Source organism: Manis pentadactyla, chromosome 2, assembly GCF_030020395.1.
Source record: "Manis pentadactyla isolate mManPen7 chromosome 2, mManPen7.hap1, whole genome shotgun sequence".
Taxonomy (NCBI): Eukaryota; Metazoa; Chordata; class Mammalia; order Pholidota; family Manidae; genus Manis; species Manis pentadactyla.
The window spans coordinates 191,255,772-191,283,397 of record NC_080020.1 but is presented as its reverse complement, the minus strand read 5'-3'; the positions used below and the strand labels follow the sequence as shown (position 1 = coordinate 191,283,397).

At 36.5% G+C, this 27,626-nt stretch overlaps 1 protein-coding gene across 5 annotated transcripts in view; it reads right to left on the bottom strand.

The window, feature by feature from the left end:
* PSME4 (proteasome activator subunit 4) overlaps positions 1-27,626 on the bottom strand; it is a 106,065-nt gene that overhangs the window by 9,958 nt on the left and 68,481 nt on the right. For all 5 annotated transcript variants that reach the window (XM_057497210.1, XM_057497211.1, XM_036925935.2 and 2 more), the window contains exons 28-41: positions 27,245-27,454; positions 26,088-26,224; positions 25,203-25,256; positions 24,816-24,945; positions 24,179-24,260; positions 22,835-22,988; positions 22,241-22,310; positions 21,227-21,352; positions 20,544-20,696; positions 19,040-19,144; positions 18,415-18,506; positions 6,841-6,972; positions 6,248-6,456; positions 4,451-4,536 (exon numbers count right to left, since the gene is read on the bottom strand). In XM_057497210.1, coding sequence (XP_057353193.1) covers positions 4,451-4,536; positions 6,248-6,456; positions 6,841-6,972; positions 18,415-18,506; positions 19,040-19,144; positions 20,544-20,696; positions 21,227-21,352; positions 22,241-22,310; positions 22,835-22,988; positions 24,179-24,260; positions 24,816-24,945; positions 25,203-25,256; positions 26,088-26,224; positions 27,245-27,454 — 1,740 coding nt within the window. The remainder of the gene's footprint in view (positions 1-4,450; positions 4,537-6,247; positions 6,457-6,840; positions 6,973-18,414; positions 18,507-19,039; positions 19,145-20,543; positions 20,697-21,226; positions 21,353-22,240; positions 22,311-22,834; positions 22,989-24,178; positions 24,261-24,815; positions 24,946-25,202; positions 25,257-26,087; positions 26,225-27,244; positions 27,455-27,626) is intronic.

The window sequence follows — 27,626 nt, the reverse complement described above, 5'->3', positions numbered from 1 at the left end:
CAGGATTTTGCTAACCCACTTGGATTTTTTTTTTAATCTCATCTCTTCTGCTAAAAATCTTGGTTCTGTTAAAAAACAAAATACAGGTGAGTAAATTTGAAGATCTGACTGGCTTTATTAAGTGCTTCGTAAATTGGGCACCATCTCATCTAGCAAACAGAGATGCTTGGAGATGTTGCATGAAATGGAAGGTTTTTATAGAAAGGCGTGTGGGGCAAGGAAGTTATTAAGAAAAGAAAAGAGTGGTTTAGTTCAGGCAAGGTCACCTTCCCCTTAGAGGTAAGAGCAGAGGGCCTCAAGGCAGATTATTACCTCATCTTCTTTTAGGGGATTGAGGGCCCAAATGACAGGTTACCCCATTGGTGCTGACCAGAAAACTCCTGACTGATGGGTTAAGACCACATTTCTGTGGGAGGCTGACACTACAATTAGATGACCTATTAAGCCTTAGCTTGGTGAGTTGGCCTTCCATTAGTGACTCTATTCCGGGCCTGTGGTTTTCTTTTTTGGTGACTCCTATTTTAAAAAAGGAACAACAGACCCAAAATGGAGGTACCTGACCCAACAGCACACCAAGACTTAATCGCACCATTTAAAAATAAAGAAAATTATAAAATGGGACTCCTTTTCAACACCACAATCCAAAACTGGCAAAATAAAAAACAGACAACTGACAGAAAAATACAAATAGCCAATATTTGTAAAGAGAGTCTCACTAAAGAAGTACAATGATTTTTTTAAAAATCTACTTCACCAGTAAGATTATTTCAATATTATGGGGGAAGAGATAACATAACACAACCTCTTTGGAGGTCAGTTATCTGCCCTAATTACAAATGCAGATAGATTTCTTTTACCCAGCAACTTTATACACAGTAATTATCCTACAAATATAACTCATATTTGAAAATATTGCTAGCATAAGCACTATTTCAACAGCCAAAAGCTGGGAATAACTAGAGTGTCCATTAAAAGAAAACCGGTTAACTAAAGGATAATACAATATAGCCATTAAAAAAGAATACATGCATATACTGTATGAACCATGTGTATGGCTATAGAAAAGACTCAGACAACCTTAAAGTTTGGGGGTGTTCTTCTGACACTGAAGGGAGGTAGATAAGCCCTTTCATAAAAAAAATATATGCTATAATCTTTTTTTCAATGTAAAAAAAAAAGTGAGTAAAAAAAGCCAATCATAAAAGGTCACATCCTCCATTTATATGACATTCTTGAAATGACAATTATAAAGACGGAGAACAAATTGGTGGTTGCCAGGGGTTAAAGATGGTGAGGAAAAGGGAGGGAGGTATGACTATACACAGGTAGCATAAAGAGATTTTTTTGTGCTGATAGAGTATTTCTGTATCTTGGTTGCAGTGGTGGTCACACAAATCTATACTGCCCTATTACTTTCTTTTTGTTTTCAAGGCCATACTACAGAATGGAGAGCTACAGTGATTTGGGTTTTCCTTAAGACTTGAAATAAGAAATTTTAATGGCTGCTTGTAGCATAAATATGGGCATTTCCTACCTGATAATCCATTCCTCTTTCTGCTGATAATGACATTATAATTAACTTATGGAAAAGCACCCTTTCTCTTCTGTCATTCTGGTGGGATGTCATTAAGGGATCATACTCTGCAACCAGAGAGTAACAGAGACCTGATCCTGGCCAATGAGACTTTTTCTGGGCACCTGAACCTTTGAGAGAGATTCAAGGAGAGAGTGTCCTGATGAGGCTGTTAGTTTCTGTTAACCTAGGTCCCCAGAGTTGCTATGGTTCCTACTCAGATCCTGGCCAATGAAACTTTTTCTGGGCACCTGAACCTTTGAGAGAGATTCAAGGAGAGAGTAGTCCTGATGAGGCTTAGTTTCTGTTAACCTAGGTCCCCAGAGTTGCTATGGTTCCTACTCAGTTCTTAAGCTTTTACCTCCATTCTGAGAACTACGTATATACTTCTAGGTAATCTAATTTCCTACTTTGGCTGTCACAGCCATTTGGTTTCTAGTGCTTGTAATCAAAGAACCTTAACTGATACACTGATATAAAAGAAAGGAGACCTTAATCTTTCTTTTGCCTTGTTTCAAGCAATTCATTATTTTTGGTATAGATTTAACTTATATTAAGTTGCGGCACAGAAAATGCTGCCCATCTAGTTATCAAAGGAAATATTTTACAGTGTTCCTCTGCTCTATTGAGAAAAATAATTTTTCTGAAGCAATGTCATAAATGGCATGTAATTTTATACCAATTATGACATTATTTGCAAATTTTTCTCTTAAGTTTGACATATGCAAAACTATTATTCTATAGTGGTAAGTTCTGATGACTCTTTGAAGTTTGAAACTTAGGACACAACATGTCCTTTCTCCCTGACCATCACCATTTGAGGTCTTGGTTATTCCAAATTAAAATTCAGTTAAAAACTAGTAACAAAAATAAAATAAGTGCATATTTTACACTGCTGTCTACTTTAGAGGCATTATCCCATATCATCCTTTTAACAATTATATAAGGGATGCTGATATTATCTCCACACTTTACATATAAGAACACAGTAGCTTGTCCAAGGGCACAAAAAAATAACTGTCAGACCAGTATTTTAAACTAGGTCTCTATTTACTCCAAAGCCAGTGCTCTGTAAACTGTTGTTGGTGGGAAATCCCCTTCCCTTAATTTTGAGTGATATGGAGACTCCTAAGACTAAAATAGATAAATACCTGAAACTTCTACTTTGATATACATATGTCAAGGTTTTTTTTAAAATATAAAACTGCCTTTTATGGGATAAGATAAATAACAGTTCATTTAGAATCTAATAATCAAATATGTCTAAAACAAAATTTTTGGTCTCATCTCCAACTATTTCTGTGGTCCTCCACAGTCTAGTTAACAACTTTTGGACTCCCCTCTTTATTCTCATGCTACACATCCAATCTGTCTGCAGAGTACCTGTCCATCTGCACTGTGGTGCCTCTGTACCCCAGACCGTTTTGCTACGATGGCCGAGCAGATTCACAACCTCAGTATTTGTATGTTCAGCTGAAGTGTTGGGAATGCACTAGCAGCTTGCTCAATACAGCTTGTTAATCATTTATTTTTTATATATTTCAAATGTATTCTAATCATTCTTCTATCAACCTTTCTCTCATGTATTTGCTTTCTGATGGTCTATTTTTTTTTCAAGTTAAAGAAAGGGAAGGAACTCTAACCATCCAAACAGTGCACATTAACCATCATTTATGAACATATGAGATCATGTTATTATCTACTGTGTAAGTGACAACAGGAAAAAGCTTAAATAGCACTGCTCTAAAGACAAACCCTATCTACACCAAAGGCCTACACACTAGGTAACTAGGTATCCAAGCAACAAGGACCTATACACTAATAGTTACTGTCCATTTGTATATCCCCAAAGATCACAGTATGTGTAGCTACCAGGCTCTACACAGCACTCCTAAAGGTATTTTAGTAGTGAATCTTTTGAAAATTAGGAGTAGCATTATACTTTTGAGATTTCCTGGAGACAAAGTATACTGTAAAAGTTTAGCATGCCATTTGCTAATAAGCAGTAATAAGGCCCCTTCTTCTTAAAAGATAACTGTACTGACCAATAATTGACACCAGTCAAGCAATGGTGATGCAAGTGCCAAATCTTCCAAATGTGTAATGAGATGAAACTGTTTCCTTAACCCACAGCATGACTGCAAACTATAATTTTGGAAACTAATATATCAATCTGTGACCTTAATTTTATCAGCTTCATCCTCTGACTAGCTGAGTAATTAAAACCACCCCAAGTTATACCTTCCAGCAAATCAAATAAAAGTTCAATGTCATTACATGATCACCAGAGACAAGTTACTTCCTATAGATGTTTGTTAGAGATAATTATAGCCCCATTTAATAGTACAAAATAAATACAACTTACTAAACATTTCGATCATCAGCTTTGTAATACACTTACTAACAAAGTCAGAAATAGCTATATTAAAAAATTTCACTGACACTTCTTTCAGCTATCAATATTTTCCTAAGCTGTTACTTGGAAACTGGCTATCAGTTTAACAATGTTTTCTGTCTATAAGCTTTTTATGTATCTGTTAAGATTCTAATATTACCTAGCATTAGAAAACCTCAACAAATATTAAACCACTATCACCTAATGATTTTCCTATGACTCCTTAAGAAATCCAATCTTGCAAAGTGAAGAAAGCAAGACATAAATGGACAAGTCTTGTGTAGTTCCACTTACAAGGTCCCTAGAACATGTAAATTCATAGAGAAAGAAAACAGAATTGTGGTTGGCAGGAATGGGGGAATTTAAAAAATGGGAGAAAATATCACAATCTGAAAACCTAACAATTATCAGATGATAAATATAAACTCCTTTTTAAAGGTCAAATGGGATGGATGCATTCTTAATTTCGGCCACAAACTTACCTTAAAAAACAAAGGTAGAAGCTGAAGTTGTTCTGTGACTGCTGTAGAGAAGGATCTTCCTGCACTTGCCATCAGCCATTTCAATACTATTTGGAAACAAATACACAGTTATCAGTCGTCATAACAGAGTCAGAGACCACAAGGTAGAATATTGCAATGCTAGTGCCAGACAGCCACTCTGATGGCTCTTCAATGTTAAGAAAGAAATCACCTATGTTACTTTGTAGATTAGACACTGATCAGGAAGGACCCATAATAAAGGTGTCAGTTGATCTAGGGTACTGAAGCTACCCTCAAAGAATCAATCAAGATATTTTTAACAGTCTACCAAATACCTACATCGAGTACAAGTGAAAACTAGCCTTCAATAATTTTAACAAAAATGATAACTAAGTTAGTTGTTGATGCTGAGGAACCCTAAAAAATTTTTAGCTATAAAAACAATAGGATACCCCTGATAACCAAGACAATTTTGAAAATGAACAAAGTTGGAGGACTTACACTTCCAGATTTCAAAACTTACAACAAACCTACAGTAATCAAAACAATGCAATACTAACATAAGGAGAGAAACAGAGACCAATGGACTAGAAAGCTTAGAAATAAACCCTCACACATGACAAATTAATTTTCAAAAGGACTATTTAATTAAGAAATGACAGTCGAAACTAGATACCCACAAAAGAATGAAGCTGAACCCTTATCTTACACTACCTATAAAAATTCAGTCAGTGTGGATTAAACACCTAAAACCTAAGAGCTAAAACAATAAAACTCTTAAAGGAAAACATAAGGGAGAAACTTTACAGCATTAAATTTGGCAAGGATTTCTTGGCTATGACACCAAAAATAAAACCAAAGAAAAGATAAAATTCAAAATCAAAAATTTGTGCATCAAAGGACACTATCAGGAGAGTGAGAAGACAGCCTATGGAATGGGAGAAAATATCAGGTAAGGGATTGATATCCAGAATATATAAAGAACAACTCAGCAATAACAAAACAACCTATTTAAAAAATGGGCAAAGGACTTGAATAGACATTTCTCTAAAGATAAAAAATGGCAAGCAAATGAAGAGATGTTCAACCACTAGTCATTAGGAAAATAAAACAAAACATGAGATACCTTCTTCACACCCATTAGAATAGCTATAAATTATAAACATAGAAGATAAGTGTTAGCATGGATGTGAAAAAACTGTAATCCTTCTGCACTGCTGGTTGGAATGTAACAGGACAGCCAATGTAGAAAATAGCTTACTAGCTCCTCAAAAAAGGTAACCATAGAATTACCATATGGTCTAGAAATTCCACATTCCATAGGCAAAAGAAATGAAAGTAGGGATTCAAACAGACACCCGTGCTCATAGCAGTTATGCAGAATAGCCGGAAAGTACAAACAGCTTAAATGTTCATCAACAGACAAATGGACAAATATTAAAAACAGTATGCAAAGTGAAGAAAGCAAGACATAAATGGACAAGTCTTGTGTAGTTCCACTTACAAGGTCCCTAGAACATGTAAATTCATAGAGAAAGAAAACAGAATTGTGGTTGGCAGGAATGGGGGAAGGGTAGAATGAGAAGTTATCATTTAATGAGTAGAGAGTTTCAGTTTGGGAAGATGAAAAGAGTATTAAGGATGAATAATGGCGACAACAATGGGAAGGTATCTGCTCCCATGAACTTTAAATTATGTACATTTTACCACAAAAAAACAAAAAGAAAAAAAGCTAATAGGGTAATCTATGTAAATGTCCGTTTTTACGTTGAGTTTCTACTAATTTTAGCCACTCACTAGTTTTTAAGAGTTTAATGCCCTGAGTTCGTTCATCTTCTTCACCAATTCCATTTTCTTCCATAACATGGTTCTGAATTTCTTCATCCACATCCATGAGGGGTTTCAATTTCTCTAGAATTCGAGCAGTAAACTCAGGGACACGAGGGGATGCTGTTGGTGTGGTGTTTGGCAAAGAAACATCTATCATGAATATGTAGGTCAGCACACTGTAGAGATTTGACAACAGAAATGGCTGTCACATTACCAATAAAAGTAAGAAACCACATTATTGATAAAAGTAAGATTCAAAAGTTGTGAACTAATCAGAGTAAAAACAATCTCTCAGAGAGGTTCTCTTGTGCCTCTGCCTGCAATTCTGAGGTACTGAAAACTGGGTGTGGTGACCGTTTACCTCTGGCTTGTGAGCACACTGTCTTCCTAATTTTATACTTAGAGTCTCTTGTCTATGTCCCACACAACAATATAAAACAAAATTTGAAGAGGGCACCATGAAATTCAGTAGTGACTTAACCAGTATATATTATTAAATATTAAAATGTAATAAAAACAACTCAAGAGCTATACCATACCAGAGAGAAAGTAATACCTACCTCCCTATTCTTTCCCTGACATTTTTGTAAACCTGGGTGAGTTTGGGTTCCAAGTACTTCAGTAATCTGTGAAGAAGCTCTGGTACTCTCCACTCTTGCTGGGCAAGGCCACCTTGAAGTACATAGAGTCGACTAAAATGAAAGCACAGGAGAGCTCTGTTAGAGCCCCTCTCTACCTTGACATATTGACAGTGTAGGTTAATGATGTCTGTATTTCACATACAATTTTCATTTTCTCATCTAATAAAGCTGACAGGTCAAAGCAGCATCTTTATGAAGATTTTATTTTTCCTATGTCATTTTCTTTATTCTCATTTCATCTTGACTACTATACAATCAAAAGAAATTCTGACTTAAGAATACACATTGAGTTAATCTCTAAGTGTTAACTTTCTTACTAGTTAAGAATAATAATTCTTGTTAGTGGATTATCTAGATTTCCTTCTCTTTTCCACTAATTTTTACCAGTTCCTCATGCCCCACTGAGTATAATTTTTCTTAACAGGATCACTCTCTTCTTTCTTCATAGTTAACAGTGAAAAATGAGATGCCATAAAGAGGTTGACATTGTCACGGTACAAAAAAAGTCCCAGTATAAAAGACTTGACAACAGAGATGGTGATTCCAACTAAGTCTGTATTGCTCAAACTGCAATTACCCCATTTTTCCTTTATTTTCAATTGAGCAAACTACTTAGTGTCATCTGTACTGAACTGAATCCTGTTATCCCCCAAATGGAAGCACAAGCATACCTCATTTAACTGTGCTTCACTTTGTCCCTCACAGATAGTATGTTTTCTAACAAATTGACGGGTTTTGGTAACCTTGCATCCAATATGTCTACTGACACTATTTTTCCAATAATATTTACTCATTTCGTGTCTCTGTGTCACATGCTGGTATTTCTCACAGTATTTCAAACTTTTTCATTATTTTTATATTTGTTATGGTGATCTGTGATCACTGATCTGTTATGTTACTATTTGAATTGTTTTGAGCACCACAAACTGCATCCATATAAGATGGCAAGCTTAACTGATAAATGTGTGTGTTCACTGCTCCACCAACTGGCCGTTTCCCCCATCTCTCCATCTCCTCAGGCCTCCCTATTCCTTGAGACAAAGTAATATTGAAATTAGGCCAAGTAATAACCCTAGAGTGGCCACTAAGTGTTCGAGTTAAAAAAGGAGCCACATGTCTCTCATTTTAAATCAAAGGCTAGAAATGACTAAGCTTAGTGAAGAAGGCATGCTGAAAGCCGAGACAGGCTGGTGCCAGTCAGCCACATTGTGAATTCAATGACAAGTTCTTGAAGGAAATTAAAAATGATGCTCCAGGAGAGGCGGAAGATGGCGGCATGAGTAGAGCAGCGGAAATCTCCTCCCAAAACAACATATATCTATGAAAATATAACAAAGACAACCCTTCCTAGAATAAAGACCACAGGACACAGGACAATATCCAGACCACATCCGCACCTGAGAGAACCCAGCGCCTCGCAAAGGGGGTAAGATACAAGCCCCGGCCCGGTGGGAGCCGAGCGCCCCTCCCCCCAGCTACCGGCGGGAGAAGAGCAGGCAGAGCGGGAGGGAGACGGAGCCCAGGGCTGCCGAGCACCCAGCCCCAGCCATCCGGGCCAGAGTGCAGGGCGCTCGATACTGGGAAAACAGGGCAGCAAGAACAGTGAGCAGGCACTGGAGGCTGGGCGCCAGAGGACATAAGAAAAGCGCGCGACCATTTTTTTTTTGCTTTTTTGCTGTTTTGTTTTGGCGAGCGCTTTTTGGAAGTCTTAAAGGGATAGGGACCCCAATACTAGGGAAACAGGGCAGAAAGACCGGTGAGCAGAGGCCTGAGGCTGGCACCGGAGAATAAAGAAAAATGAACGACCACCTTTTTTTTTAAATTAAAAAAATTTCTTTTTCTTTTTTTTTTTGGTGGGCGTTGTTTTGTTTTGGCGGGTGCTTTTTGGAAGTCTTAAAGGGGCAGGGCGGGTCACTTAATCCAGAGGTAGGGAATCCGGGATCTCTGGGCACCCTAACCCCTGGGCTGCAGGGAGCAGGGAGGCCCCTTACGGAGATAAATAGCCTCCCAGCAGCTCCTGCTCCAACGCGACTCCACCATTTTGGAGTAGCTGCCCGAGCCAGGCCACGCCCACAGCAACAGCGGAGATTAACTCCATAGCAGCCGGGCAGGAAGCAGAAACCCTGTCTGCGCGCAGCTACCCAGCACAAGCCACTAGAGGCCGCTGTTCTCCCAGGAGAGGAGGGCCACAAACCAACAAGAAAGGAAGTCCTTCCAGCCGTCACTCGTCCCAGTTCTGCAGACTATTCCTATCACCATGAAAAGGCAAAGCTACAGGCAGACAAAGATCACAGAGACAACACCAGAGAAGGAGACAGACCTAACCAGTCTCCCCGAAAAAGAATTCAAAATAAGAATCATAAACATGCTGACAGAGATGCAGAGAAATACGCAAGAAAAATGGGATGAAGTCTGGAAGGAGATCACAGATGCCAGAAAGGAGATCGCAGAAATGAAACAAACTCTGGAAGGGTTTATAAGCAGAATGGATAGAATGCAAGAGGCCATTGATGGAATTGAAATCAGAGAACAGGAATGCATAGAAGCTGACATAGAGAGAGACAAAAGGATCTCCAGGAATGAAACAATATTAAGAGAACTGTGTGACCAATCCGAAAGGAACAATATCCGTATTATAGGGGTCCCAGAATAAGAAGAGAGAGGAAAAGAGATGGAAAGTATCTTAGAAGAAATAATTGCTGAAAACTTCCCCACAATGGGGGAGGAAGTAATCGAACAGACCACGGAAATACACAGAACCCCCAACAGAAAGGATCCAAGAAGGTCAACACCAAGACACATAATAATTAAAATGGCAAAGATCAAGGACAAGGAAAGAGTGTTAAAGGCAGCTAGAGAGAAAAAGGTCACCTATTAAAGGGAAACCCATCAGGCTAACGTCAGATTTCTCAACAGAAACCCTACAGGCCAGAAGAGAATGGCATGATATATTTAATACAATGAAACAGAAGGGCCTTGAACCAAGGATACTGTATCCAGCACGACTATCATTCAAATATGATGGTGGGATTAATTCCCAGACAAACAAAAGCTGAGGGAATTTGCTTTCCACAAACCACCTCTACAGAACATCTTACAGGGACTGCTCTAGATGGGAGCACTCCTAGAAAGAGCACAGCACAAAACACCCAACATATGAAGAATCGAGGAGGAGGAACAAGAAGGAAGAGAAGAAAAGAATCTCCAGACAGTGTATATAACAGCTCAATAAGCGAGCTAAGTTAGGCAGTAAGATACTAAAGAGGCTAACCTTGAATCTTTGGTAACCACGAATTTAAAGCCTGCAATGGCAATAAGTACATATCTTTCAATAGTCACCCTAAATGTTAATGGGTTGAATGCACCAATCAAAAGACACAGAGTAACAGAATGGATAAAAAAGCAAGACCCATCAATATGCTACTTACAAGAAACTCACCTCAAACCCAAAGATATGTACAGACTAAAAGTCAAGGGATGGAAAAACATATTTCAAGCAAACAACAGTGAGAAGAAAGCAGGGGTTGCAGTACTAATATCAGAAAAAATAGACTTCAAAACAAAGAAAGTAACAAGAGATAAAGAAGGACACTATATAATGATAAAGGGCTCAGTCAAACAAGAGGATATAACCATTCTAAATATATATGCACCCAACACAGGAGCACCAGCATATGTGAAACAAATACTAACAGAACTAAAGGGGGATATAGACTGCAATGCATTCATTCTAGGTGACTTCAACACACCACTCACCCCAAAGGATAGATCCACTGGGCAGAAAATAAGTAAGGACACGGAAGCACTGAACAACACAGTAGAGCAGATGGACCTAATAGACATCTATAGAACTCTACATCCAAAAGCAGCGGGATATACATTCTTCTCAAGTGCACATGGAACATTCTCCAGAATAGACCACATACTAGGCCACAAAAAGAGCCTCAGAAAATTCCAAAAGATTGAAATCCTACCAACCAACTTTTCAGACCACAAAGGCATAAAACTAGAAATAAACTGTACAAAGAAAGCAAAGAGGCTCACAAACACATGGAGGCTTAACAACACGCTCCTAAATAATCAATGGATCAATGACCAAATCAAAATGGAGATCCAGCAATATATGGAAACAAATGACAACAACAGCAACACTAAGCCCCAACTTCTGTGGGACAGAGCAAAAGCAGTCTTAAGAGGAAAGTATATAGCAATCCAAGCATATTTAAAAAAGGAAGAGCAATCCCAAATGAATGGTCTAATGTCACAATTATCGAAATTGGAAAAAGAACAGATGAGGCCTAAGGTCAGCAGAAGGAGGGACATAATAAAGATCAGAGAAGAAATAAATAAAATTGAGAAGAATAAAACAATACCAAAAATCAATGAAACCAAGAGCTGGTTCTTCGAGAAAATAAACAAAATAGATAAGCCTCTAGCAAGACTTATTAAGAAGAAAAGAGAGTCAACACAAATCAACAGTATCAGAAACGAGAAAGGAAAAATCACGACGGACCCCACGGAAATGCAAAGAATTATTGGAGAATACTATGAAAACCTATATGCTAACGAGCTGGGAAACCTAGGAGAAATGGGACAACTTCCTAGAAAAATATAACCTTCCAAGATTGACCCAGGAAGAAACAGAAAATCTAAACAGACCAATTACCAGCAACGAAATTGAAGCGGTAATCAAAAAACTACCAAAGAACAAAACCCCCGGGCCAGGTGGATTTACCTCGGAATGTTATCAGACATACAGGGAAGACATAATACCCATTCTCCTTAAAGTTTTCCAAAAAATAGAGGAGGAGGGGATACTCCCAAACTCATTCTATGAAGCTAACATCACCCTAATACCAAAACCAGGCAAAGACCCCACCAAAAAAGAAAACTACAGACCAATATCCCTGATGAACGTAGATGCAAAAATACTCAACAAAATATTAGCAAACCAAATTCAAAAATATATCAAAAGGATCATACACCATGACCAAGTGGGATTCATCCCAGGGATGCAAGGATGGTACAACATTCGAAAGTCCATCAACATCATCCACCACATCAACAAAAAGAAACACAAAAACCACATGATCATATCCATAGATGCTGAAAAAGCATTTGACAAAGTTCAACATCCATTCATGTTAAAAACTCTCAGCAAAATGGGAATAGAGGGCAAGTACCTCAACATAATAAAGGCCATCTATGATAAACCCACAGCCAACATTATATTGAACAGCGAGAAGCTGAAAGCATTTCCTCTGAGATCGGGAACTAGACAGGGATGCCCACTCTCCCCACTGTTATTTAACATAGTACTGGAGGTCCTAGCCACGGCAATCAGACAAAATAAAGAAATACAAGGAATCCAGATTGGTAAAGAAGAAGTTAAACTGTCACTATTTGCAGATGACATGATACTGTACATAAAAAACCCTAAAGACTCCACCCCAAAACTACTAGAACTGATATCGGAATACAGCAAAGTTGCAGGATACAAAATCAACACACAGAAATCTGTGGCTTTCCTATATACTAACAATGAACCAACAGAAAGAGAAATCAGGAAAACAACTCCATTCACAATTGCATCCAAAAAAATAAAATACCTAGGACTAAACCTAACCAAAGAAGTGAAAGACTTATACTCTGAAAACTACAAGTCACTCTTAAGAGAAATTAAAGAGGACACTAACAGATGGAAACTCATCCCATGCTCGTGGCTAGGAAGAATTAATATCGTTAAAATGGCCATCCTGCCCAAAGCAATATACAGATTTGATGCAATCCCTATGAAACTACCAGCAACATTCTTCAATGAACTGGAACAAATAATTCAAAAATTCATATGGAAACACCAAAGACCCCGAATAGCCAAAGCAATCCTGAGAAAGAAGAATAAAGTAGGGGGGATCTCACTCCCCAACTTCAAGCTCTACTATAAAGCCATAGTAATCAAGACAATTTGGTACTGGCACAAGAACAGAGCCACAGACCAATGGAACAGACTAGAGAATCCAGACATTAACCCAGACATATATGGTCAATTAATATTTGATAAAGGAGCCATGGACATACAATGGCGAAATGACAGTCTCTTCAACAGGTGGTGCTGGCAAAACTGGACAGCTACATGTAGGAGAATGAAACTGGACCATTGTCTAACCCCATATACAAAAGTAAACTCAAAATGGATCAAAGACCTGAATGTAAGCCATGAAACCATTAAACTCTTGGAAGAAAACATAGGCGAAAACCTCTTAGACATAAACATGAGTGACCTCTTCTTGAACATATCTCCCCGGGCAAGGAAAACAACAGCAAAAATGAGTAAGTGGGACTATATTAAGCTGAAAAGCTTCTGTACAGCAAAAGACACCATCAATAGAACAAGAAGGATCCCTACAGTATGGGAGAATATATTTGAAAATGACACATCCGATAAAGGCTTGACGTCCAGAATATATAAGGAGCTCACACACCTCAACAAACAAAAAACAAATAACCCAATTAAAAAATGGGCAGAGGAACTGAACAGACAGTTCTCCAAAAAAGAAATACAGATGGCCAACAGACACATGAAAAGATGCTCCACATCGCTAATTATCAGAGAAATGCAAATTAAAACTACAATGAGGTATCACCTCACACCAGTAAGGATGGCTGCCATCCAAAAGACAAACAACAACAAATGTTGGCGAGGCTGTGGAGAAAGGGGAACCCTCCTACACTGCTGGTGGGAATGTAAGTTAGTTCAACCATTGTGGAAAGCAGTATGGAGGTACATCAAAATGCTCAAAACAGACTTACCATTTGACCCAGGAATTCCACTCCTAGGAATTTACCCTAAGAACGCAGCAATCAAGTTTGAGAAAGACAGATGCACCCCTATGTTTATCGCAGCACTATTTACAATAGCCAAGAATTGGAAGCAACCTAAATGTCCATCAATAGATGAATGGATAAAGAAGATGTGGTACATATACACAATGGAATACTACTCAGCCATAAGAAAAGGGCAAATCCAATCATTTGCAGCAACATGGATGGAGCTGGAGGGTATTATGCTCAGTGAAACAAGCCAAGCGGAGAAAGAGAAATACCAAATGATTTCACTTATCTGTGGAATATAAGAACAAAGGAAAAACTGAAGGAACAAAACAGCAGCAGAATCACAGAACTCAAGAATGGACTAACAGGTACCAAAGGGAAAGGGACTGGGGAGGATGGGTGTGTAGGGAGGGACAAGGGGGGGGGAAGTAGGGGGGTATTAAGATTAGCATGCATGGGGGGTGGGAGAAAAGGGAGGGCTGTACAACACAGAGAAGGCAAGTAGTGATTCTACAACATTTGCTATGCTGATGGACAGTGACTTTAAAGGGTTTATAGGGGGGACCTGGTATAGGGGAGAGCCTAGTAAACATAATATTCATCATGTAAGTGTAGATTAATGACACCAAAAAAAAAAAAAAAAGGCAGTTTCTGTGTGGAGACCTCCAATGAGTCCTACACAAGGGTATAAAGGGCATATAAAAGTGTAGACAAAGGGTCTGTTTGTGTTTATACAGAGGATCAAAGCCTAATTGGGCTACCCCGAAAATGAACTAAGATACGATATGAAAAAGACTTCCAACATCAGCACTCTCTGGAAGACTCATGCCAGAAGATGATCAGCAAAAAACCCCAACAAAGATCCACGCACTGCTACAGCTGTAGATGCACTCATCCCACCAGTTCCTGGACTTGCCATGGGAATGAGGAAGGAGATATCTAAACTGGCCTGTGCATACAGTAAAACAACAAATTTGACTGGATCTATACTGTTGGAACTCAACCAAGAATTAGGAGAAGTGCAAATTGTAGCACTCCAAAATCTTACAACTACAGACTATTTACTGTTAAAAGAACATATGGCATGTGAACAGTCCCCAGGAATGGGTTGTTTTAATTTGTCTGATTTCTCTCAGACTGTTCAAGCTCAGTTGGACAATATCCACCATATCATAGATAAGTTTTCACAAATGCCTAAGGTGCCTAACTGGTTTTCTTGGTTTCACTGGAGATGGCTGGTAATTACAGGTATGCTTTAGTTATGTAACTATACTCCTATTATGTTAATGTGTGTGCGCAATTTAAGTAGTAGCTTAAAACCTATATATGCTGAAGTTACTCTACGAGAAGATATGTCAAAGAAATAATCAATCTTCCCATGTTTTCTTCCGCCTGCTACTTCTATAGCTTTTCTTCTTCCTTCCTAATTACAACCCTTAAATAGAATTCATGCCTCATATCAAATTTACCGAGTATCATAATTCTTCCAAGTGGTAAAGATACCTCAAGACAAATGCTGGGCATAGAAGCCACAGGGCACAAATATGCAAAGAAGTAAAAAGCTAACCTTTTCAAACAATAAGGCTTCCCTCTCACTTACCAACTTCACATTTCCCTGTATGGCCCCGGAAGATGACTGGTTAGCCAGAGACGGGTAAGATTCCTCAAGGGAGGAACAACCTAAGACAGGCACAGTCGCAGGGGAGCCATCAGGTGAGAAATTGGGGATCAACAGAGGTGAGGCTTAGAACCTCCCCCCTCCTGTTCTGAGAGAAATCTTCTGCATATGTGGATGTTTTATTGCCCTGGTCTAGCTTGGATTAACACATAGTCTACAGGCACACACCTGATCATCTACATTTGCTCTCTTACAACACTAAACTATGTTTTCTACCTTTATCTTGTATCTACCTACCACTTCAGCATTTTATTAAAAATAATAATAATAAAGAGAGAAATGTGGTATCCACATATAAATCAAGTATAAAAACCAAATGAGTATTCATATTTGAACTGACTGTTTAGAGTTCATAATGCATGAGCAAAACCGAAAGTTTCTGTGATGACTGCCCTTGTACTGTTCACTATGTAACTTATTCATTATGTAAGAATTTGTTCTACATGTACGAACTTGTTTGTTATGCTTCAGAAGATTGGAGACTGACGAAAATTAGGCTTGGGGTGGATTAATGATTGTGCATTGAGCATTGACTCCCCTATACAGAATTTTATTGTCGTTAACAACCATTTGATCAATAAATATGAGAGATGCCCTCACAAAAAAAAAAAAAAAAAAAAGGACAGACTTCCAATGGTAAAATAAATAAGTAACCGGGATGTAATGTATAGCATAAGGAATATAGTCAAGATATTGTAACAGCTTGGTAGGGTGATAGCTGGAACCTAGAATTATGTATATAAATGTTCTACCACTGTGTTGTACACTTGAAACTAATGTAATGTAATACTGTGCGTCAACTACCCTTCAATAAAAAATAATTATTTAAAAAAAAAAAAGAAAAAAAGAAAAAAAAATGATGCTCCAACAAACACATTAATGTTAAGAAAACTGAACAGTCTTACAGCTGATATAAAGTTTTTGGGGTCTGGGACAGAAGATCAAACCAGCCACAACATTCCCTTAAGCCAAAGCCTCATCTGGAGCAAGAGCCCTAACTCTCCTCAATTTTATGAAGGCCAAGGGGGTGAGAAAGCTGCAGAATAAAGGTTTGAAGCCAGCAAAACCTGGTTCATGACATTTAAGAAACTGTCTCCATAACATAAAAATACACAAGATAAACAGGAAGTGCTGATGGAGAAGCTGCAGCAAGTTATCCAGAAGATCTGGCTAAGATAGTTAACAAAGGTGATTACAATAAACAACACATTTTCAATGTAGATGTAACAGCCTTAGATTGGAAGAATATGCTATCTAGGACTTCCATAGCTGGAGAGAAGTCACTGCCTGGCTTCAAAGGTTTAAAGGGCAGGCCGACTCTGTTAGGGTCTAATGTAACTGGTGACTTTTAGTTGAAGCCAATGCTCACTGACCATTTCAAGACTCACAACCCTTAAGAATGCTAAATCCTTTCTACTTGTGCTCTAGAAATGGAACAACAAAGCCTAGATGACAACACATCTGTTCATAACATGGTTTATTGCATATTTTAAGCCCACTGTTGAGACCTACTGCTCAGAAAAGATTCCTTTCAAAATACTATTGCTCATTATTGACAATGCACCTGGCCACTCAAGGGCTATGATGGAGATGTACAATGAGATTAATACTGCTTTCATGCCTGCTAACACAACATCCATTCTGCAGCCCATTGATCAAAAAAACATTTTGTCTTATGATTTAATGAAGCATTATTTTGTAATGCTATAAGCTGCCATAGATAGTGATTCTTCTGATCAATCTGGGCAAAGTCAATGGAAAACCTCCTAGAAAGGATTCACAATTCAAGGTACCACGAGAACATTTGTGATTCATGGGAAGAAGCCACAGTATCAACATTAATAGGATTTGGAAGATGATTCTAAGCCTCAGGGATGACTGAGGGGTTCAAGACTTAAGTAGAGGAAGTAACTGCAGATGTGGTGGAAATAGCAAGAGAACAGGAATTAGAAATGGAGCCTGAACACTATAATTAGCAATCACAATATACGTAGGTCACGGAGAGGGCAGTACAACACAGAAAAGAGTGAAGTGATGATTCTACAGCATCTTACCATGCTGATAGACAGTGACTGCAATGGTGGTGTGAGAACTTGATAATATGGGTGAATGTTGAAACCACAATTTGTTCATGTGAAACCTTTGTGAGATTGTATATGATACCTTAATTAGAAAATAAAATAAAATAAAATCTAAAATTTTAAAAAAAGAAATGGAGCCTGAAGATGTGACTGAATAGCTGCAAACTCATGATAAAACTTAAATGGATGAGGAATTGCTTCTCATGGGTGAGCAAAAAAAGTACCTTCTTGAGATGGAATCTTCACTCCTGGTGAAGATGCTGTGGAAATTGTTAAAATAACAATAATAAAATTTAGAATATTACACAAACTTAGTGGATATAGCAGTGGCAGGGTTTGAGAGGACTGACTCATATTCTGAAAGAAGTTCTCTTGTGGATAAAATGCTACCAGGCAGCATCGCATGCTACACAGAAATCGTTAGCGAAAGGAAGAGCCAACTGACACGGCATGCTTCAGCGCTGTCTTCTTTTAGGAAATGGCCGCAGGCACTCCAACCTTCAGCAACACAACCCTCATCAGCCAGCAGCCACATCACGGTGAAACCCTCCACAGCAAAGAGATTATGACTCAATGAAAGCTCAGACGATGGTTAGCATTTTTTAGCCATAATGTATTTTTAAAATTAAGGTATATGCATTGTTTTCTTAGACTTAACACTATTGCACACTTAACTGGTATATACTGGGAAGCCAAAGAATTCATTTGATCCCCTTTATTGTGATATTCACTTAAACGCTGTGGTCTAGAACCAAGCCCACTGTGTCTCTGAAGTATGCCTGTAGTTACATATCTAGCTTTTAGGAGTGTATATAGTTCATTTCCATTTACTCATCAAGAACAAAGATGTTATCTTTTGTTGTAAAATCTTTTGTTAATCTCAGAGTATTCTTTTTTATTTACCATGCATCAACAAATGATCCTCCTTCACCACTCAATGGTGATTCCAACAGCAGCTCAAAAAGCCAATGAAGTTTCCGGGGATCTCTGCTTTCCTGTGTTGAAAATACAAATTAACAAATAAAACAGGGGTCCCACAATTCTGTAAATAAAGTAGATTCCATTATTTTGGAGATATTATAAATAAATATAAGTACAGAGGAAGAAAAACTCATGGGTGAATCATATATAAACATTATTATAGCTCCTGTTAAGACTAACAGTGAGGAAACTTATTAGCTAAATGGATTTTCTTTAGAACAAAATAAACTATGGGTATATTTAATGTTGAAAGCAACACTATAACCTTGTATCATGACTTTTACTATATGTAATTTATCTTTCTAGATAAATGATTTGATTTTTCATTTAATCTAAAAATACATTACCATGGCAGAGAAGATGTATTAACTGCTGCAAGGCTTATATGAAAGTCTAAACAGAACTATCTCCAATTATGTAAGATGACAAAACTATGAACAAAATTTCAAGATTCAAGAGGTATAATGAGATTTCATACATTTTTTAGATTGGCTATGAAACAGTTTGAACAGATGAGTTACACATAAAAGGAAGCAAGAGAACTTACACAGGATGTTGCTATACAAGTTCCCCAGTCATTGTAAGTTTCTACCGTAATGTTGGACAATGCTGTTCTAAGCAGAGGGCACAGAAGCTCCCAAAGCTTCTCCACCTACTCAAAACAAAATACATGGGAGAAAGTTAGTGATACCCAGAATACCTTTCCTCAACTGTCTTTTTCTGGAAGCACACATATACAAACACACAAACTGACACTTCATTTAAATTATTTCTTAGAACAACCAATAACCCAGGAAAGTAACTTTACCATATTATCATCAAACATACCCAGGTATAAGGTGAATTTCTTTTTTTCTAAAAAAGCTATTGAGAAAAGAGGAGGTCCCTTATATGGCTCCTTACAAAATCTCATTCGAATGAAAACTTTAAAAAATTTTGAATAACAGTACACTGGGCTGAAATAAAACCTCAGCCACTTCTAAGTTTTGAATGTTTACTGAGGTCACTTGACTGAATCCTTTTAACAGAAGCAGTGACATATTAATAAAAATTAGTGTTAGCCTAAAGTATAATATTCAAATTTCAAGTTTTTGATTACTGTAAATAGCCTTTAAAAAGTGTTCAGTTATATAGAGATTGTGAATACAAGTGAACAGATGCTTCTCACAGTTTAATAAGAATACAAATCACCTTGAGATCTTGATAAAATGCAGATTCTGATTCACTTAATCAGGGTGGGACCTGAGATCCTACTGTTCTAACAAGTTCCTGAGTGCTGCTCATTCTGCAGGTCCATGTTCTGTGCTTTACTCAGAAGGACCTTATAGGACAAATGAAGGAGGGCTTGGGATATTACAAATTAATAAATACTTTTATTTAGTGATTTGAATATGTATAACCAAATTAATATATCAAAAATCATTCACAGTCCTCCTAGAAGTATATATAATTAAGTTTGCCAAAAACAACATTTGCATCTTTTCTTTGAGGAAATGATGGCCTACTCTATTTATATGCAGGCATTGTGGACCACTTCCCAGGGTATTTTCAGTCTAGTGCATTTTGCTAAGAAACTAACATAAGGGCAGGTATGTAAAACTAAATCTTACAATTAGAAAGAGGAATACTCAAAAAAAGGGTGTCAAATTCAAACTGTCCACCAAGCCAAATGAGTAACACAGGTAAGCACGGAGGCTAAGAGAAAGGACTAAATGAGAAGCCAAAGAGTATCTCATGAAGGGATAAGCCCACACATAGCACTTGGTACAGGGCAATAATGTGGGATCAGCATTCAGGATGTCCCTATTTTTCAAGAAAAACTGAAATATTTTTTACATGACATAGTCTGTTTTTCCCCTATGTTGACAAATAATTTAAAATTTAAAAGACATTGAATGTGGCCTAAAGACCACTAGGTCTATGACCTATACTCAAAAGCAATATGAAATTTAACATTTCTTATTTTAAGTACTGTTATCTAATGTTTTGGAAACTGCTGCACAAATGGATACTGCAGCTTTAATCGACAATGTGCTGTATACATAAATCACCTTTTCAAATGTCCAATGCTTAGAACCTCTGATTAAACCAGCTATAATTTCTGCAACACATCGCTGGGTGCTTTCGTGTGAATCTGCAACCAAACGCTCTAAATGGGGCTTCAGAACTGGCAGAAAGGAATCATCAAAATTTCTGAATATACCCTATAAAAACAAAGGAAAGTTCCTCAGTACTCAAATAACTATCATCTCCACTATAATTATAATATGCCTGTATTACCACTGTGCTAAAAAGACCCCAAGTGTTCTCTCCTTTAGAATGTAACTGCTTTAACAATGTCTGTAAGTTTAAATGGTAAGAACACTATCATTTAAATGTGTCACATTAAAATATATAATCAATGTAATAGAAATTAATAATTTTTCTGACCTTCAAAATATCACACATACCTCAAAATATCAAATGAACATCAAATGCATATAGGTCTTGTGGGGTTTTATTTTGCTTCTACTGCTAATTACAAATATTAAATACTAAAAAGCTTTTTTTGTTTTTTTTTTAAGAGTCCTGGACCTTAAGCCAAGATCAGTAACTGGCATAACTTCCAGAGCCATTTTAGGTGAAGGTAGTAGATGACTAAACTTAAACTTTGATCAAATACTTTAAAACTTATGAACCTACAAACTGACAGTCACTAAGCTTTATTAAAAAGGTATTTGGATAACACAGTTACCTTAAAAAGGCAAAAACGTCGAGGATTAAATTTATCTTTTCCTTTTCTGTCTTCTAAAGATAGAAAAGTAATTAGCTGGTCAACAAACTTAGGATCAGAAAAATGATCAAATATAATCTGTTCTGCCTATAAAAAAAATAAAGAAACAACATTCAGGTAAAATCTATTTAAAACATGAATCTGAAAATATTAAAAATTCAACTGTAAACTTTTGATACTCAAGCATAGGCTGTTAGTTTTATTCTAAAGAACTTCTAGTTCTCATAGAGGTTTTCTAGAGCCAAAATAATATTGCTGCTTAAAAATGTTAAATATATATTAACTGCTAAGTTTTCCTTCAGATCCTCGTTTGGATTCCATTTCTCAAATTGTGGATTAAAACTCAACAAATGTTCTGCTTCAAAATCAAGACAATGATATTATGCCATCTTGTATGCAATTTAGGAAAAACCCCCAAACCCCAAAGCTTTTCCATATTTATAAAACATCAGAAGTTAAAAGGTAAACTGTGCAAAGTTAGAAAATATAAGCTACAATACCATTAACAACTGAAGAAGGCATAAACTTTAAAGCCCTTAACTTTCAAAATGATGAAGTCCTATGAAGACTACAGAACTTCTACTTAAATTTACAAACTTCTATTTAATGAGTAACTATCATTTATATACAATAAAAAAGCTAAATCCCAGTCATTATCTTTGCCATCAAGAAGCTTGTTAGCAGTCAAGAAAGAAGCAGGAAACTATAAAAATCAGTAGTGGAGTGCCAAATGGGATTAACTTGAGAGTAATTTAGATACAAAAAGACTTGTGTCAACTGTCCCTATTAGAATAGGGGGAGAGGAGATGAGGGGAAGGATAAAGGAAGACACATTTATCAATATTTACCCAGTGATATAATGAAATACGCAAATTGGGAAAAACATGAAGTGAGTTTGAAATAAAGCAGTGGCCAAAAGTAAGATGCATTTGAACCAGGACAAATGCTTACAAGTGGTGAAAATGGCAAGCTTACCTCTGTCAAATCTTCCCTGCTTCTGCCAAGCTTAGGCTGCTCTTCCACACCAGCATAAACAACCATATTCCTACACAGTAACAGTTTATATTTGTAATACACATAGAAAAAAATATTAGAGCTTCATGAATAGAAAGCATTAGAAGGCACTTTTAATGAACTGTAATTAGATGCTAAGTTCGGAGATATGAGTCTATCACTAACATTTGTGATTTTAAAATTTATTAGATCACTGTATCCGGTGACATAAATTATTTGAGTCAATAATAAGAGACTAATAACCATTTCTCTGGGCTGGTTTGGGCATGTGCAGTATTAATAGACAGAATATAATTCAAAATAGCTATTAACAAATTTCTTAGATGTAAAATGGTGGGACTAAGGGAAGGCTAAGGGCTTCAGTGGAAAGACAAGAAGTAGGATAGAGACATAGCACTAGCAGAACACAAGAACAAGAGGAAAAGGAAAGAAGCTAGGAACTGTGTAACTTCAGTGTCATAGCACCTCTAACTACTTTACTTCCCCAGACATGCAAAGATGACAAAACAAATCATACCAAAGATAAGCAGTTTAATAATAAGGCGCATGGCTTACTGTGGCCAGGTGTAGTAGCCCCAGTGAGTTTTTTCCACAAAGCAGCTTGACTCCCATTCTTTTTTAGTTCTTGGTACACTTCTGCTATCATAATGCAACCAATGATTATCAGGCCTGTCGCCAGCAAAACTTTGGGCAGGTTTAGGACATCCACCTAAGGGAAAGACAATTATATTTGATGAACATAAAAATATCCATGCAATAATTTTTCTCAACTTTCAATCAATAGTACAAATGTGACTTTGTCTTTTTAAGAAGACTCTATTAAGGTACTGAGTCCTTCTGGCATGATTTGCTTTGAATAAAAGCCCATCTGCTTATTATCTGTATTAAAAAAAAAGACTCTATTAAAATTTGCTCAAGGCTAGACCACATAAATACTATGACATTTCAAACCAGAGGGACAGTCCACTAAATGGTGCTGTAATTATATGGAGCGTGGTGGGAGAGAACATCAGTATGATCCATAGTTCATTCCTTTCACCAAAATTAAAAGATTAACTGTTCAAAATATTTACATTTGAATTAATTTCAGACTTACAAAGCTCAAAGAATTCCCATATATTCTTCACCCAGATGCCCCAAATTATAATATTTCACCATGTGTGTATTTGATATTCTCTAAGCATACACGTTTTTGTAAGCCACTAAATATTCATTTAATATGGGACCTGTAAATGTGTTTCAAGACAGGATAAAACAAATTAGTAGCAGGGAACATAATACAAGTCTTCCTGCCAGTTAAGTCAGCATCATTCTGTACTGTTCCAAAATAAAGGTGGTGCATAGTTGCACTCCCCTCCCGGTGGGGATGGAAGAGAATGGAAGATAGCTGTTGGAAAATCACAGGAATTACCAGAGATAAAAAATTTAGTAATCAATGGAATCGAAATGACATTTTTTTTACCTCTAAAATTATTTTTTCTGATTATATGAGATTTTTCAAAACGTCTGATAATACAGTAAGGTATAAAGAAGAAAATTAATCTTGCCCCTAATTATACAACCCAGAAACATTTCACATATTGATGTATTGATGGTAATGGTATTTTAAATCTCTGAAATATAGTTTGATAAATAACTAGTATAATTGCTTAGTTGGTGAGACAAATAAGAATTAGAGAACATGTTTTCACCGAGTGTACAAAGGGTACATGTATCGTGAAGACATAGAGTCTAATTTTTTACCAAGGTTTGACTGTATTTCATGTTTCATGTTAAAATCTTTCTACACTTGCAAATTTTGTATAGGAAAATACTTGAGATCAAGAACTGTAATTTATACTTCTCTAAGAAACTTTCAGAGTTTGAGATGCAGTATTAATTACATTTGGTAGTACTTACTGATTTCATAGGGACTGATGGTTAACTTTTTGTGGGTTCTTTTTAGCTGCTTCAGAATGCCAGCAACAGCTGAGATCGCCATCTAGAAAAGAAACAGGTAAGGTACATGTATCATAAAATTTTAAATCTTGTATGATTTCCAACCTTGATCAAAAGCAGAAGCTGGATTCTGAAAGCAGAGAAATACTTTATCCATTGACATTTAGTGACAGAGCTGCAGGCAGTGCTTTCCGATATAGAATGAGTTATTTGCAGTCCATGCTAGTCTCTGCCTAGGAAACATTGATCCTTTCTTTGTTAAACCATTACCTGTGCTCATCTTCAAATCTCAGCCTTAACATTTTGTCTTAAGTGTCTTTCTTCAATGCACCAGGATAGGTCAGCCCCATCTTGCATGCCACCTCTAATATTTTGTGAAGAAAACCAAAAAGTTGTATCCTCAGATTATCTTTCCCTACCTGTAACATTTTGTACCTTTTTTGTAATTGATTTTTCAAAGTCAGTCTTTTCCATTAGATTTCAAAATCAATATACTTTAAAATATCTATTAAGTATACCTTGTCTGAGAAAAACTTAAGGACTTCAGGTGAGGTACAAATCTTCAAACCTAAGATTGTAGCAAAAATTAAGTACCTACCTTTCTAACTACAATTGCATCATGATTGAGATTCTCAACAAAAAAACGTATGGCACGAAGAGGTAATACTCGGTCATCTCTCAAGAGTAAAGACAGAAGCCCAATGCCTATATGTTCAAATTTCCAGGGCCTGAAATGGAGAGAGAAAACAAAACAAAACACATCACTCATAAAAACACTTAAAAAAAATCTGTATTTAAAACATAATTTTAAAGTTACCCAAGAATTAAAATAGATATACTGAAGACACACCATGCCCCAAATTTCTTTTCTTGGCCTTCTCAATTCATGATTAAGACTGTAATTTTTTGTGACACAGTCATTCATGGTAAAAATCTTCTCTAATATTTAATATAAGCATTAAGAAAAAAAAATTTCTACACTTACAGATTTCTCTGTTCCACACCATCTAGCAAAGTATTTACCAAATTTTCATAGTTCCTGTAAAAAAAAAAAAAAATCAGGTGAGGTATTGTCTTAATACAACACTAAAATGTAATATAAATTCATATAAATTTCTAAATTCAAATCCTTGCCAAATTCACTCCCCACTCTTACTTTTCACCACTAGACAGTGCCTGATGAGAATCAAGCCAGAGTTGAGAACAGACAGAGACACTAGGAAAAGAGCTTGAATGTCAGAGAGAATATAAAAAAGTGCTAGGTACACTGAGCTACCGAACTGTTCCTAAGTGGACATTTAAAAGTAAATTTGTGAGCACTATTCAGCAAGTTAGGAGTGGTCTACCTAGATGGAGCTGCGGGTATACATGAGACAGGCTATAAGAGTTTTTATTTATACAGATACATTAGAAGAAAATTAATAAGCACATTCCTAAGTCAAAGTCAAATTCAAGTTACGAAATCGGCTTGAACACTTGACTACTGAAGTGCTTTAGTTACAAAAATATAAAAACACTAATACCCTGGTACCAAATTTGTATAAATTTGATCAAAAAGTAACAAGAGTTATGAAGTTTGAATTTAGGATTTAATAATTGATGTGTGTACTAAAATAAAATCAAAGAGAATTCAGATTGGGAAACAGATACAATATTAGACAACTTTTTTAAGATGGTATTTTCCACCTCCAGAGGGGAAAGTGACAATCAGGGACCTTCACAATAATTACCTTTTAACATTCTTGTTTTTTTTTTTTAGAATCAATGCATAAATTTCAGTATGTAGTTATGAGGCATAGATATTATGGATATATTTATAACCTACTATCTGTAATACCATCTATTTTGATAAGTAGGCATTCATAATTACCTTAGGGCATCAGCATTCTTTTCTTGTTGGCATTTAAGTCCTTCTTTAATTTCTTCCGAGCTAAGCATTACCTGGTTGGTAGAAGGATTTTTTGATTGTTGAAGTAATTCTGCTATTCCAACACATGTCTTTGGAATCTTATTAAAAAGAAAAACCAGGGGAAAAATGAAGTACTGACACATCCTACAACACAGATGTTCTTGACATGCTAAATGAAAGAAGCCAGATACAAAACGTCACATGTACGATTCCATTTATATGAAATGTCCATAATAGTCAAATTCACAGGGAAAACAAAGTAGATTAGTGGTTTCCAGGTGCTAAGGTTATGAGAAAATGGGAAGCAACTGTTACTGGATACAGGGTTCCTTTTTGAGTGATGGAAATGTTCTGCAATTAGAGTAAGGGAAGGTTGCACAACCCAGTTAATATACTATTGTGAATATATAAGCACACAAATACTAAGTTGAAAGGGTGAATATTTTTGCTATGTGATTACTTCTGAATTTCAAACTTTTTTAAAAAAAAGCATACTCTACAGTTGCAGATAATAAAACTGTATTTTATAGAAAAGGAATACATTTCTAGCAGTGGTTTTGAAACAGAGGATGGATGTCAAATATTATTAGGGATATTCAACTGCACTCACACCTCTCTTATCCACCCCTAATTCTGATGGCTGTGTAAATATGCATCTGAAAATTATTAGATGATCTGCTATATCTTTCCATTTGGGCACCACTGAACCTGATATTCTTTACTTTTTCATTTATCAAACCATCCAATTTTAATTTTCTTCACTATAAATTATGAACCCTGTGGTCAATCTATTGTGACTTTCACTAGTTTAAGTGACCTCCTAAAATATAATCAACTCTTGGAAAAATGAGGCCATGGACATACAGGGAATAATGGTAAATGGAAAAATATAATTATCAATAAACTAGCTCTCTCCTGGCCACGCTCTAACTTCCTACTCCACCCTGCTATGCACAGTCATGATCTCTAAAGCACAGAGAGGAAATAGAAAACAAATGCTTTTTTTAAAAACATCAGAATCAAATGTTAAGAATATTACTAAAAGATCCCTCCAAAAAAAGCATTTTAACAGGGCAATATTTCCACTAAAATATGAATAAGAAAATGTTTTTGCTTACTGTGAAGTCCAACCCAATTGTTTCATATTGCCGATGAATCTTCTCTGCAAGATCATCAAAAAGCCTTACTATTGATGGCTTTTCCAGGGACATTGCTTTGCTAAGCCCAGAAGAAACAATTGCTGGCCAAGTCTGTACAATACAGTCCCAATCATGAAGGTTTGCCAAGCATACACCACTGTGATTTCCAAGGAGACAATACAAGGCACCCTGCAGGAAAAAATGATTAATATGAGAGATGAGGCATTATTTAGTTATAGTCAACTTCACTTACATACCTTTTTTAAATTCACCAAACATTATTTAAATGCTTGATACTGGTTAGTAAAATAGGTTTACATATTGAACATGTTACTTTTAGAAACTTGAACTTGACATTTAT